Here is a 14,860-nt window from a genome sequence, read left to right as displayed (position 1 = left end):
GTCTATGCTGTATTATGACAGCATGATTTTTGAGTTTTGCGACGTCTACACAACATTACCGCACCAAATCAATGTTTACCACAATAAACAGAAGAAAAGTAGGGGACGAAGCACCAATACGACACTTTTCAAGGAAGGTTTATAGTCCGCTAATTTTTCGCTTCTTTTTTTTTTTTACTGAAAAGCAACGTAACTATTGTAGCCATTTCACTCATGGCAATCACATGTTATATATCATATAAAAGCTTGGAATCTCTAGTTTACAAATCTAATCATGCCGTTTTTGTATTTTAATTTCAGTAGAAATTACATAAGATACAATGACAGCATGTCTCAGAGTTGTTTTATTCACGAAAATCTTTAATATTAGCAATCAAATCATACTCAATATATATTTATGTCAACTTTTTTTTATTGATTTACAGGGTATTCCTGATAGAATGTATTCTGAATTGCACATCTGCACAATAATATCATGCATTGCAGTGTTTGATTGCTTACAAGTATTAACTTACTGCATTATCTTTGGATTCATTTTTGATTTTTTTAGTTGAAAATATGATGGAAAAAAACAAGGGGGAAAGGTCCACAAATCAGTGAAATACAGCACCTAAAAGTGTATTAATATCATAGACTGTATATAAAGATGGACGTAGCATCTGGCTCCAAAATTGAAGCCCACCCGGAAGTGTCAAAAACTTGCAATATCACGCCGTCCGCTAGGGTTGGCTCCAAAAAGCTTTTTCTCCATAGACCCCAATTCATTTTTGGAAAAAATAAAATTTGATAGACTGATTTTCTACAGCTCAGGATTTTTTTCCCGTTAGTTTTCATGGTCAAAATGAGAGATCAGGTGGACGATCTTAAAATAAATCAATACTGAATTTTAAATAAATCGCTAAAGTTGGCGGAGCCAGGGGGCGTGGCTATACTTGATTGACAGTCCCATAGACTGGTCCAGCCTGTTTGATGACGCTTTTTACGTCACTGGCTCCAAAAAATCCAAAATGTCGACCAGGAAGTAGCAAAATCCGGGCTTCATTTTCTCGGCGTTGAAACCAACGGGTGACGTCACGGTTAGTTCACGCCTGATTAACATATGCTGTATATGTTCATGGATTTGTGTGCGATGTGGTTCAAGACGAGCCAAATTCTGCCAAACAGTGATGAGAATATGTCTGTAAAAAAACATCAACACAACCTGTCATTGTAACTTTACAGAAGAATCCATCATTTTCTAACAAGAACACACACTGTTTAAGCAGTTTAGACTGTTTTACTGATTTCTTTTACATTTTCCACCATGATCACTTCTAGTTGTACTTTAATTTGGGCATAAAATCATTTAAAAAATCTGTAGTTTGACAGTTATTTACGGAAACTCTTTCCAATAAAACACCATAAAACAGTTTGACCTGTGCGTAAACATCAGGATCATGGTTATTTTTATGTAAAATTAGAGTTTGGAGTGAACAAATCCAAACCAACAGCTATGTTTAATCTGCGCAAAATGTACCAAATAGGCTAAGAAAGAAGAGGAAAAGTACTATTAGTGGGTGGTGTGATTGTTTAAAACGAGATTCATCTAAAATGTGATCGACAGTTTTTTTTAATAAATATTTTCCCCACTTTAATCTAAAAGCTGAGATGTTCTTTCAGTTTGAAAACAACTAACAGAATTTAAAAGCAGTGAATTTGTACATTTGCGGCTGAACGTCGGCACGGATCCGTGAACACACACAGAGCTCTCCCCATGTCAAACATCACTAAATAATTACAGCACCATCGCTGATGAATGGCACTAATTGAGCAGTGTTTCTGGCGGCCGTCTGCTGGGAGATTAGAGAGATGTGAACCAGATCTCACCTGCAATCTACAAATGACAGAGCTCCTCTCTGCAGAGGTGAAAAGAGGAGAGGGTTCATTGGCCTCTGGGCTGGCAGGAGACCTTTTAACTTCGGTGATTACCTGAGCCCGAGCTGTGGCTGAAATCATGTTAGTTTTTCTTGTGCTCTCCCTTTCCTTCGCTCGCTTTCACCCTCGCCTTTTCTCTTTCCTCTCCAAAGTGCCTTAACCCTCCAGGAAACGTAGCGTGGTGTTTGAGGTAATTGGCCTGAGGAGACCTCACTTTTGCTCCGTGCTTAAGTAATTGGTTTAAAGGTAGAAGCTGAAGGTTTGCCTGCTTCCCATTGACTAATGCTAGGTTTTTCCCATAGAACAATTTGCTGCTACATGACTTGAAAAAGGCCGCCGCCCACATTTTCAGCACCTGGACAGCACCCAGTCAATGCAGATTGAGTGCATGTCGACCAGTATCAAGTTTAACCCTCATGAAAGTTTGAAAATGGGGGAAAAAAAGATATTTTCACAGTGAAACATCTGATGTCCATATTTTTGGGAAATTTTTGAACATTTTTTGGTGGGGAAAAAAAGAAATGTTAAGCGTTTCTTTAAGAACATTCACACACACACACACACACACACAAAAAAAAACTAAATCCAGTGAAATTCGCTGGATTTTAGTTGATTTTTTGTGAATGTTCTCAAAGAAAATATCAGGAGTTTTACTGATATACACGTAAACATTTTAGATGTTTTTAGTATTTTTTTGGAAGATTTTTGCTCTTTTTTTTTAAAATATTTACAAGACTTTTCCTGCCATTTTTTTTAAATAAAACTTTTAAGGAATTTTTGGAATTTTCTTCCTGAAGGTTTTGCAGATTTTCAGAAATTTGGGGAATTTTTTTTTGCTGAATTTTTGGACGTTTTCTTTTTCAGACAAGGAAACAACATTTTTTGGTGCCCGTAAACGAGGACAACAGGAGGGTTCAAATGTATGAGATTTGTTTCATTCTCGTTGAATTTTATCATTTGTTCTGGGAACATCTCAGCTGTCAGATGAGTTGATATCTTTTCACCAAAGTCACCTGCCCCTCAGGTTAGGCTGGTCTTTCTTGGGTGTTTTCTTTGCTAAGGAGTACAGAGTATACTTCTCTGTTGATCTGTCAGATACATGTCAGGGCCATTACCTTTGACCTCTCTGTGGAGGCTACATTTCTACAGTTTTAGCATATTTGTTTGTTTTTTTTAACAGTGCTGATTCTATAACGTGTGAACACCGGTGTCTTTGTGTGATCATCTATTACGAATACGTGCATAATGTCAGGCTCTTTGTGTTGGTTTAACCTCTAAATGAGACTTCCAGCTGCAGAAATTGTACCACAACAAAGAAGACAAATATAAAGAAGGCAGGCAGCTGCTAAACCCCCTAATATGCAGGGAAATGGTGCAGGCGGGTAAAACTTACAGGGGGAAAATCTACATTTACCACACAGCCACTAAGGGGAAAAAACAACCTAATCTGAAAAAAAGTGCCTTGAAATAAACGGCAGACTGTCTCCTTATGGCTCCCAGTGGCCCCGTTATGTTACACTGAAGCGTCCAGACGATGCGGGGTGATTATGGGTCCCGTGGGAGATCCAGGGGGTGCTCCCTAATTGATTGTCATGAAAGGCTCTAATTGAATTGAGAAGCATGGAGGGGGGGGGGACGACACACCGAGCGGCCTGCGACTGGTTTACAAATCCTCCAGGCAGCGGCTGTGGTGCCCAGAGTTCAATGAAGTTTTACACCAGAAGAATTCTATAATGAGAAGCCAGAATGGGGTTGGTTCTCGACTTTAAGCGGTTAAAACATCATAATATGTGTTCATTTTGTGTTTGCTGGGGCTGTGGTGTGTTTTAGCGGTCCACTGATTAATGTAAGACTGTAGTTTATCTACAGCAACTGCACCTTAATAACAAGGAATTATATAATCATTTAGCTGTTTTCCTGTTTTTCTACCTATTTTCAAACACTTTCATTTGCGTACTTTGTGGCAAGAAGGTTTTGTTGCTACCTATGGTCAGTTTTCTATGGACATGTTCGTCCTAAAGTGTTTGGCAATAGCATGAACAAGATTAATACAACAATTATTACGTACTAAATCAATACTATGAACTCCATTTGTTCTTAAAAATAAATAATCAGTGTCAAAAATCTAGTGGCAACTGAAACTGGAAAAAAAGTGAGCATGTTAGACGGAATTATAGTTATTTTAAGACTATGTCAATTTAAATTTGACATCTTGTGGACAAACAAAAACAAAAAACTGATGTAAAAATACTTCCTGATGGGAAATCTGACAAATGTAGTGAAACAGATTCAGTGCAGAATACAGCAAAGTCTGCAGAAGATCTGCTATAATTTAGATAAAGCATCACACAAGGAGCTTAAAGAAGACGAGCCACTATTTTAAAATAGCGTTTTTAGTCCTTTTCAAGCAACAAAGCCCCGATAAAGATCTACCTCTTGTTATTTTTTGAAGCAGTCGGGTCCACATGTCAAGTAATTCACACAACTCTCATGTGAGCAAGTGTCCCAGTGAGGTTCAGATTAGCTTTTACGTGTTATTTAATCAGTTCTGAGCAACTGCCCTTAACGTAGCTATCAATTTCAGTTTCCTTTTTTGCTTTTACTTTGGTTCTTCCACGTCTCTGATCTTAAATTCTTGTTATTGTCGTATTTCTTCCAAGAGGGTCCGAGTAAACTTTCAATATGTTTCCTCTAACTTAGCTTCAAAGTTTTTTTTTTTTTTGAAATAGAACTCTGAACAATTCTATTTTTCCTCTTTTTAAATGTTTTGAAATATCAGTGGTGGCTGATAAGGAGGGAAATGAGGCAGGCTGTTCACACTCCCTCAGCACCAATAGGTCTGCTTTTGGAAGAGAACGGGAAGCGAAGGGGAGGAGGGGGGGCCTCGGATTAAGAGGCTGAAAAATGGTTAAAACGTGTCAACGTGTAATTGCACGATAAGGCCCCCTCGCGAGGAATCCGTTGGCCCCGTTGCTATTTTCTATGGCGTCCCGGCTAATCTCCTCGCGCCACATTCAGTCTTGTGCAATCGGTCCCCCGTAATCTCCCATGACAGAACCGGGTCCAACGACAGAGGTGAGGGTTTTTATAGGAGGAGAGGGAGGGAAATATGCGGAGGCGTGATAAACTGACGCCGATTATCCACGTTCAGGACACCGGGAGCACACGGGATGGGGGGCGTGGGGTTATGGAGTGCCAGAGCAGAACATGAGCAGAGGCTGAAAACCTGGTCCAGCCCGACGATGGGAGCATCTGAGGAGCAGACCGAGCTGGATTTCTGACTGCTCACTCCCAAATATTCCTCACAGACTCTGATCAGAGCCTTGAGGACACTCGTCATTCACGTGAACGTCGTCTTACCTGAGCTTCAGCGAGGCCAAATGTGTTCATGTAATCTGATAATAAACCTGAGCTTCTGATTCACACTTTACTGATAATAATCTTGCAAATTATCCGCTCCCTTTCTCTTTTATTTTTCTTTCAGACACTTTGTGGAGGAAAATCTCCTGACATACCTTGATGTCTGGTGAATCAGACAGAATAATCTCTCATTTTTGTATCATCACGTTAGGATTTCTGCGATCAAAAGGTCCAATCAGAGCAGCATTCAGAGGCAATCATCCCAGCTTTGATCACAATGAACAAATAATAATATCCTCCAGAAACAAGTTTTTGAAGAGCCATAATTAAACGGTCAAATACCTTCACCGTATTTTTTTCCTCTTCTTTTGCACGTTTCATCTAAAATATCTTTTTTTTTTCTCCTCCTTGAAGGAACTACAGTCTATAAAACCTTAAAAAGTAAAGAGATAATCTGTTAACCTCTGCTTCGTTCTCTTTCAAGCACACACACTTAACTTCTGGAGCATCTTACCGGATATTACCTGATGCTCTTTTTATGTCGGTATAAGTGAAATCTGAACAAAAAAAAAAAACAATTTTTACAGCCTCTCAGTGAGGTTGTTAATGTCCGGAGCTCCACGGCCAAATAATCACTTACTGGTTGGTGTGATTGTGAATTAGAGTTTGGAGTAAATGCTCTTTAAAACAAAACTTTTATTAACTGCTGTCAGTCAAGTTTTGTTAAAAACTAAAAACACATTCAGGCAGTGTTCTTTTAAGACGATGTTCTCATTCTTAGTTTTGTTATTTCAAAGTGTATGCTTACAGAATATGTTTAGAAATAACATGCCTTAGTGTTAAGGCTTAATGAGGAAAACGTGCAGAAGAAATATGAAAGAAAGCAGACTGTTAAGCTAACTATGAAGCTAACTAACCGCTTTAACCTGAGCAGGAGCCTGTGTGAGTTTCGATCACATCTGGCCTTCTGAATCCAGCGGTGGAATCTGGACAGGAAGGGTCGTCTGTGTGATTTAGGCGCGGTTGAGAATGAAAAAACGGGTTTTATATCGTCATGATCGCCAAGAAAAAGTTGTTCCCAGTCTGCATGATGCGACAAATCAATGGAAATTCTGTTTACACGTGTATGATTTTACCGCTCAGTGTGTCAAATTTGTTCCGTATTCATCTTAAATAATTTGCTTGGCATGTGTGCTGTAGCATGCATTTGCTTCCTTTTTGTTTTTATTTTCTCCTGCTAAGTAGTGGCCCATGCATGCTGAGCACTTTAAATATTATTCTTTGATTTGTATGTTTTTCTGTCTTTAAAAAAAATCTCTGAAGATCAGTGGTTTGCATCCGGAAGTTAGCAGCAACCAAAAACAAAAAGAAATGAAACTAGATTAAATACTGTCAGTTTAAACACATCCCCGGAAAAAAAAAAAAAAAAACACTTCAGCAGATGGGATTTACATCCACGCTGCTCTCTTGTTTTTGAGTTCAGACCTGAGTGGGAATTAGCCTGATAGAACCAGGGGTGTTGTTTGCCGGGCTTTTTGTCGGGCTTTGACCCCCGGGTTGCCCCAGCTTACACCAGGACTAATCCCCTTTCTCCTCAGACACACACAAAAAAACCCTCTGCTCTCCTCCTCTCTGCTCATTCATTCCTCCCCCCCCTGCCCCGGGGCCTGCACTGATTCAGCCGTCAAATCTAAAGGAGGAAATAATTTAACAGCCGTGACGATTGCACACGCAGACGGCGGCGTTGGGATGCTGGAGGTCAGGACTGGGCGAAGGGTTTGAGGGTGGGAGTGTACAGGTGGAGGCGGGGTCCGAGAATCAGCAGCTCACTCAACACCGGATTGTTGCGGGATTTACTTCTGATTTAGATTGCTGAGGTCACGACCCCGCAGTCAGGTAAAAAAAAAAAAAAAAGGAGAGAGACGTGGCTCAGCTCGGCTTGTAAGGACGACAATACAGCAGAAAATATGATGCATATGGAAGGAAATAGGTTTGACTGTTATAAAGCAGGCTTCAAATAAAACGATGACATTTATATCAGAGAAAAATACAAGTTAATTTAGATGACAGAGTAGTGCATATTTCAGGGCTGTATGTCACGTTTAAAGGGAATCAGCTTTTCAAAATTATCACAACTTGGATGAAGAAGAAAGAAAATAACAGAAAATGGTTCATAAAAATGTAATATTTTCCTGCTAAAGTTAGCTCTGTTTTGCATGAATTAATGCTGAAAATACTGCAGTAGGAGAGTTCTTGAGGGGGGAAAAAAGCTCTATGTTAAATTAAGAAAATAGAACAAATGAAAATTAGAATATTTCAGGCCGATATATATTTTTACATCTTATATTATTATCTCCAGGGATATTGAGGCCCTACAATACATTTAATATTATTTTACAGATAATTATAGGACAGAAAACTCAACATAAAAATGTCACAATTTAAATTCCCTCCTCTAATCACCACTATAAAACACATCCTGGTGTCCTGTATTTATTTATACTGCTGTAATTCATATTAAGATTTAAAAGCTGCTAAATTACACACTCTGATTAAATAAAGATCGATCAGAATGAAAAGCAAAACATGATCAGGTTTTTAATTAGAACAGAATTGATGTGGTGAAAGCCAGAGTGATGCACACCATCATCTTTATCTGCCTGTAAGGTTTATATTATTCCAGTAATTTCATTTTTCATTCACTGCACCGATAAAAAAAAAAAAAGATTCAACAACCGATGCAAATAAACTGCAGTTATTCCACGAACAGTTTGCATTAAATAAATAATATCCCACGAACAAATCTAACACTTTCTCCAAGACACAAGAAATTCTTGGAAAATTTATTTAACTCTGCGCAAAAAAAAAAAAACAAAAACAAAAAAAAACGTTTCGTCTTAAACCCGAAAATGAGGTTTGGCAATTTATAAATTATGTACAATTGCATAAAAGCGTTTTCAGTAGGCCTATTTATTCACAATTTACAAGATCTTACAACAACAAAAACAAATTCAAATTACACCGACTGACTCACATGTTTACAAGCATTAAAACTGGAAATCAATTTAAACTGCAGCCTAGAAACTTTTTCAAACACATCCTCCACACCGCCCTCCGTTTATTTACGGTTCCCTCTTTAAACAGCTTTTTAGGATCCTCAAACACACAGCTGGTGCCTTTAATTCCACAGAAAAGTCGGAAAAAATAACCTTCAACACGCACCAGCCTTCACGGATTATAATTTAAATCGTGTCAGAACTTGGCATGCTCTGTTCCAGAGAGCAAAAGTAAATCGGATGCGCTTTCCTTTAGCTCGGACAGACAAAAAAAGATCCATCACTGAAAGGAAATAAAAATAATAATAACAATAAAAAAGTTTGTTCAAAGTGATTGCATTTTATGGCTCTAACCGCCTATAATTTACAATTCTTCAGCAGCTGGCGCCCACACATAGTTAAATATTTGGTTGTGGTTGGAGTGCTTATCGACATTTAGCTTTAAATGTGGGTCAGAGGAACCGTCCCGTTTACCGGAGTGGAGCCGCTGCTCTGGTAGTGCTGCGGGTGGAGCACGTGCAGTCTGCTCTGAACGGAGGAGTCCCCCGCCGCCTCTCCCGTCGGCAGGTACATGCTGATCATGTCCCGCAGGTCTCCCGTAGGGCACGGCGGCGGTCCGCGGCCGGTGGAGACCGGGGGGCTCACGCTAGGCTCAGATTTCACCAGGGACCCCAGAGTCCCTCCGATCGCTCCGGACACCGGGGACACACCGGAGCTTTGATGCTGGTGAGTGTAGCCGGTGATCCCGCCGTAGCCCGGCGGTGAGGCGCTCATGTAGCTCTGAGAGTTTGAGATGGGGCTGTAAGATAAGGCGCTCATGTCGTACCTGTGCACGGGCTGCGGGTTGTGCGGGTGGTGGTGCGCGTGGTGGTGCGGATGCGGGTGGTGCGGGTGAGTCCCGGTGCCCGGGTGTTGCGTGTAAGCCAGCTGCGCCTCCTGCATCATGGCGTGAGCCGCCGCCGCCGCCGCCGCCACCTGCCCCGAGTACGTGCCGTTCGCCCAGCCGTTCACGTGCGTGGCGTAGCCCGCGTTGGCCCCTACGTGGCCCCCTCCGGGACTCTCCAGCCGCTGCCCGCCGCCCATCCCGACGCCCGCCGGGGAGCCGAGCAGCCCGCCGGCCAGAGAGTACTTGTCCTTCTTCAGCAGCGTCTTGGTCTTCCTCCGCGGCCGGTACTTATAGTCCGGGTGCTCCTTCATGTGCATGGCCCGGAGCCGCTTCGCCTCGTCGATGAACGGCCTCTTCTCCGCCTCGGTCATCACCTTCCACTCGGCGCCCAGCCGCTTGCTGATCTCGGAGTTGTGCATCTTGGGGTTCTCCTGGGCCATTTTCCTGCGCTGGCCCCGGGACCACACCATGAAAGCGTTCATGGGTCTCTTGATCCTCTCCTGGGGGACTTTGCCTCCGGGGCCCCCGCCTCCTCCTCCCGCGTGTCCCCCCGGGTTGGATGGGTTGGTCTGGGGCACCACGGGGGAATGTAAGTCCGTCTCCATCATGATGCTGTACATTCACCTGGTCTGGGTCGGACTCCCGTCAGACACCGAGAAACATTCAGGCTGGAGCTCCGAGGAAGAGGAGGAGGAGATGAAGAGGAGCTGCGCTCTCAGGTGGAATCCACTCGGAGGTAAACCTGCGCTCTCTTCCCCTCTCCGCCTTTTTTCCTGTCATCCAGGAGCGCACGGAAAGAGCGGATGTTTGACTTTGGTTGGAGCTGTGCGCGGAAAAGTTACCGGAGCGTGGCCGGGCCGCGCGCTCTGACAGCAGCTAAATGAGCGAAGAGCGGCCAATGGAGAGGCTCGAACCGGGACGTGATTTACATGGAGGGCTCTGGGTTCTGGTGACGTCGGAGCGCGAGACCTAAAAATGACTCCCTCTGTCATCTGTGTGTGTGTGTGTGTGTGTGTGTGTGTGTGTGTGTGTGTGTGTGTGTGTGTGTGTGTAGCTGACACACACACACACACACACACACACACACACACACACACACACACACACACACACACTGTTTCATTCCATAATTGTGCGCATGTCCGCTGCTTCACAGAGCCCGCTCATATTTTCATATTAACGTTTAAGAATCGAAAAAAAAAACAAATATCCCACTGCTGCAAATAAAACTGGAAGAAAACACTCTGATGAAAACCTAGCAGTCATTAAAAAGAGCTGAATGAGTCGTCAGGGCTTTAATTCTAGTCACCATCACAACAAACACAAAGTTATCAACCAGTTAAAGTCTATTTAAATTAACAGGCTGCTGCTTATGTACAGAACTGTACAGAATCAACACTGTATGTTTCTTAATTATCAGTTTTTGATTAATAAAGGTCCGTCTTATCATTTTAAAGTAACCACACATATGTTACAGATTAGGTGTCATGTATTTTTTGAGATCTATCTATTCCTGTTATACATATCATAAAAATCAAATGTGTTTTAGCAAATTTGCCTCCCCCCCACCTCCTCCTTTTTCCTTTTTTCCTTTTTTTAAACTAAGGGTTACAGCCTCCTATTCAGAGCCACAGGTGCTTTTCTGTTGTGCCCGTTGCTAGGAAACAGGTGACTGACGCCCGGAGCACGTGCCATTCAAAGCGGCCCTTTTGTTTGTTTCGCCGGCAGCACGAGAGAAAGGGGGGACGGCAAACAAAACCTACAGTAATCCTGGAACACACGTTAGAGATGTTACAGACTTTAAATGATCGCAGTTTATTACGGTAACAAGGTAAAACGCTGCCAGAGGCCTGGATAGAGGAGGACAGTGGGTTTTCAAACAGGCCACGCAAATTTCATGTGCAGTTTATTGTTTCTCGGTTATAAAGGGTGATAAAATGAAAAGAAATGCCCATCCCAAAATATTGAAATCACTTGTTTAGGCTTGCAAAACGTCATCATATTCAGTTTATTATCACACAAGACAAAGAAACAGTAAATCTGAGCATGTTTCCATCTAAAAAAAAAAACAGTATTTGCATTTTATCTTCTAAACACAGTAAAACAGGAAGGAATAGATGCACAGACAACATTAACGCTGCCTTCAGTTGTTGGGTATTCCGGTCTCCTCCCGCTTCTCTGGCTTCCCGTCATGTAGAGGATCTTTTCAGCCCACTGGAATTATGCTCCCAAGTGGCATCTGTCAGGTGCTGCCCGCCTCTCAGCGAGCTGGTAAACTATGTTGGCACGCCGGCATGGCTGGATTCTCCTCTCACTGCCTTGCACCAGCCGGGCATAGTGCTGTTAAGTGGCTCGTCTGCTCTGTTTTTGCGCTCGCTGTCCTTTTTTTTTTCTGCTTCCAGCACAATAACACGTGGACACAAACAGCAGCATCAAGAAAAATCCCACAGAGGACTTGTTTAGAGGCTGCAATCAGACCGGAGAATTGATGGAAGTATCTCACACTGACCAAATAATATCTCGTCAGTGACGACTTTGCTCCGTTTTCTAATGTAGTATCTGTTCAGGTATTGATTCCATGGCGAGCAGGGAGAGGCTCAGTGAATTAACTCTGTTGTTCAGTCTTCAGGTTTCTGCTAAAGGACTCCACTGACAGCTGATGAAGAGAAGCATCCAACTCAGAGCTTCTCAGAGATGTTTGGATGCTTTTATTTGCAGTCTGAGATGGGTTGAGAGTCGCCGTCTTTGTGATCCCTCACATTATCGCTTCTAGATTCCCGTGTGATGCTGAGTTAAGGCCCCTCAAATGGATCCAAATGAGCAAAACCCAGTGAAGCAGTTTCAGAGTTTGGACCACCAGTGGGTGTAAACATCATCGTGGAAGCACTGGAGATGCAGCGTCAACAAACCACGGCGGGTTTGAGGATGAGGCTCCTGAACGATTAAGACAAAAACAAACATTATTCAGAGGCACACGTGTAAACTCTATACAGGTAGTTGAAGGATAATAGTTGTTCTGATTCAATTAATCTCATCAGAAATTCTTCTAAACACCTTTCATGTTGTCCCTTTGTTTTTGAAAATGAATTTCTGTAGAGCTGCTTCTGTGTTGCTCGTTGGTAAAGATGATGTTTAACGCTCGTGTCATCCTGACCAGTTTTAGTTTAAAAATGTGGGGAAAAAATATATATTTTCAACATTTTTGGGAAACTTCTGAACATTTTCTGCTGGAAAAAAATAAATGTTAAGCGTTTCTTTAAAAACATTAACCAAAAAAAACAACCAAAATCCAGCGAAATAGAAGTTCTACTGATATATATGTAATCACTGGATTTTTTTGGAAAATCTTTACTTATTTTTTGAAAATATTTGCAAGAATTTTCTTGCCAAATTTGGCAGATTTTTTTTTTTTTTTTTTTTAATTTCTTCCTTAAGGTTGTGCAAATTTTCAGAAATTTGGGGGATTTTTTTGCTGAATTTTTGGATTTTTTTCAGACAAATAAACATTTTGTTTTGGTGAAGACAACAGAAAGGTCAAGTTAATGATCCATATTTATGTCAATGGTTTAAATTGGTAAGTAAATCTCTTACCTGCAGTCAAGTACTTTGAATAAAGGATAAGCAGTGCTGGTTATTCTGAAAAATAAATCTGAAACACATAACAAGGAAATACAAAAACAGACTGAAAGGGCAGAAATCCAACTGATCACATTTCCTCCTCCTTTTACGGTCAAAAATGATCTTCAATCCATCTTTTAGACATTCATATTTTATTAATATTAAAAGAAAGACTAAAGAAATCTTTGAGGAAATGTGGATAATGGTGTTGGTAAAACTAACCAACGTAAAAATTAAAGGTTTCTTTCTCTCTGCATCATCAGTTTCTGACAATACGGCGAGGAAGAAGAGAACTTTATTGGTATTTATCCAGATAACAACTGCAGATACATGGGCTTGTTTAGCCAGGGATGCAACAGTGGATGTATAAGCAGGAAAAGAGGCCTGCTGAGGCTTTACAGGGCCCAGACTTTTGCAGATTATTAGCCATTTGTGCTGCATCATGATGTCAGCTGGACACTCTGAAGTTTCTTTGGTGCTTCGTTAAACGCAGAAGGTTGCACGCCAAGATGTTCATGTTGGATATTTTAACAGGAAAGCTAATTTTTTGGTTGTTGCTGGTTGGTCATCTGTGATCTTTTTGCAAGAAGTTGTAGAAATACGACAATAAAGCAAAGAGTGCAGTCCGGAGTCTCAGTCGGTTACCAGGCTGGTGAATGACGTAAAATTCTCCGGGTACGTGGCATAGATGCAGCAAAAACACTTCAATATCTTCACAGCCATATGACTTCTTTGGCTCCAGTTGTTGTTAATGAAAGTGGCACTTCGCTGCATTCTTGGATTTACTCAGTTTATTTATTATACATCGGGAAGGATACGGTGGTTTGTGCCGTCCGTCTTCAGAAAGGAGCACCACTTGTGTTCAGAATAAGGACTTTACCTTCTGTGGTTTTGGCTTAAGAGGACTAGTTCACACAGTTCCTGAGTGTGTGCAGTCAGTGTTAGTGTCTGCTCATCAGGAGATGGATGAGCCCCATCAGATGCAGCTTCTTCTGAGGTTTCGTGTCCGTTGTAAAAAGTCCGTAGAGGTCGTCTTTTCAAGTGGAGATTCCCCAAAGCAATCCGAGATCTTAATATCTGCAACACACACACAAAAAAAACAACAGTTGTGATAAAGCACCGCCACTCCTGTGCTTATATACAATAATAAAAGGTTTCAGTTTTATCAGACAGATAGATCTCTTTAAATCTCTACAAAACCTTGAAATAAGACTAGACAAGTATGAAATCTCTGCTTTATTTGTGTTGCAAAAAAAAGCTGCTCTGAATTCATGAGTTAATGACAATGACTATTTGGTGACATCGACTCATGTTGGATGGCCTGTGTTGCCAACAGTGAGTAGATTTTTACTGGACGGCAGTGCTGAGCCTGGACAGACTGGAAATACCCAGAGTGCTCCATTGTTAGTGTGAGGACCAATGGGGATGGTGCTGGAAAGGCTGCCTGTACTTCACTCAGGACAGACACTGTCAAATATAGGGTTTAAAAGGAGGATTCAGCCAAAGTGGAATAAAATAACCATCTTCTCATCTATCTATAAAGTTAGCTGCGACAGATTTAATGGCTTTTTATGAATACTTCTCATAATTGTCAATTCAGATTTACACTACAAAATAACTGTGGTGGGAGAACAGTGTTCCTCATTTGTTTCTAATTGCTGGTGTTGTCTCTTGTCTTTGTTTGCGCAGATTTTCAGCTAAGTTACCAGTAGCTGCTTCGTGTTGATCTTATAAATTAGACTAAACCTCTGCCTGCCCCAACAGCAGCTGAAAAAATCATCATGTTGCCAAACAATATTTTCTAATGATTGTAGAGGATCAGCTTCAGCTTAGAAGTGGTTTTAAAGTTAGAACTGCACAGGAATAATTTTGTTTTGCTTATAGGTTGCTAAACGAATTGTCCTTGCATTAGTTCGACATAAACGGTGTACTGCAATAAACATGCTTTGCTTAAAACATCCCCCGCCGTATATATAGTGCCTGGAAGTGCAAGATAATCTATAGTGGACGATACACCAATAAAATG

At 41.4% G+C, this 14,860-nt stretch overlaps 1 protein-coding gene across 1 annotated transcript; it reads right to left on the bottom strand.

Annotated features, from left to right (window-relative positions):
• Positions 1–8,220: 8,220 nt before the first annotated feature.
• Positions 8,221–10,198, bottom strand: sox1b (SRY-box transcription factor 1b). Its single transcript, XM_051943071.1, has one exon. It carries the CDS (start codon positions 9,834–9,836, stop codon positions 8,772–8,774), a length of 1,065 nt encoding a protein of 354 aa, XP_051799031.1. The 5' UTR covers positions 9,837–10,198; the 3' UTR covers positions 8,221–8,771.
• Between the last annotated feature and the right edge of the window lie 4,662 nt (positions 10,199–14,860).

The sequence above is a fragment of the Acanthochromis polyacanthus genome, chromosome 22, assembly GCF_021347895.1.
Source record: "Acanthochromis polyacanthus isolate Apoly-LR-REF ecotype Palm Island chromosome 22, KAUST_Apoly_ChrSc, whole genome shotgun sequence".
Taxonomy (NCBI): domain Eukaryota; kingdom Metazoa; phylum Chordata; class Actinopteri; family Pomacentridae; genus Acanthochromis; species Acanthochromis polyacanthus.
The sequence above is the reverse complement of the archived record's forward strand: the minus strand, read 5'-3'. Positions and strand labels throughout refer to the sequence as shown.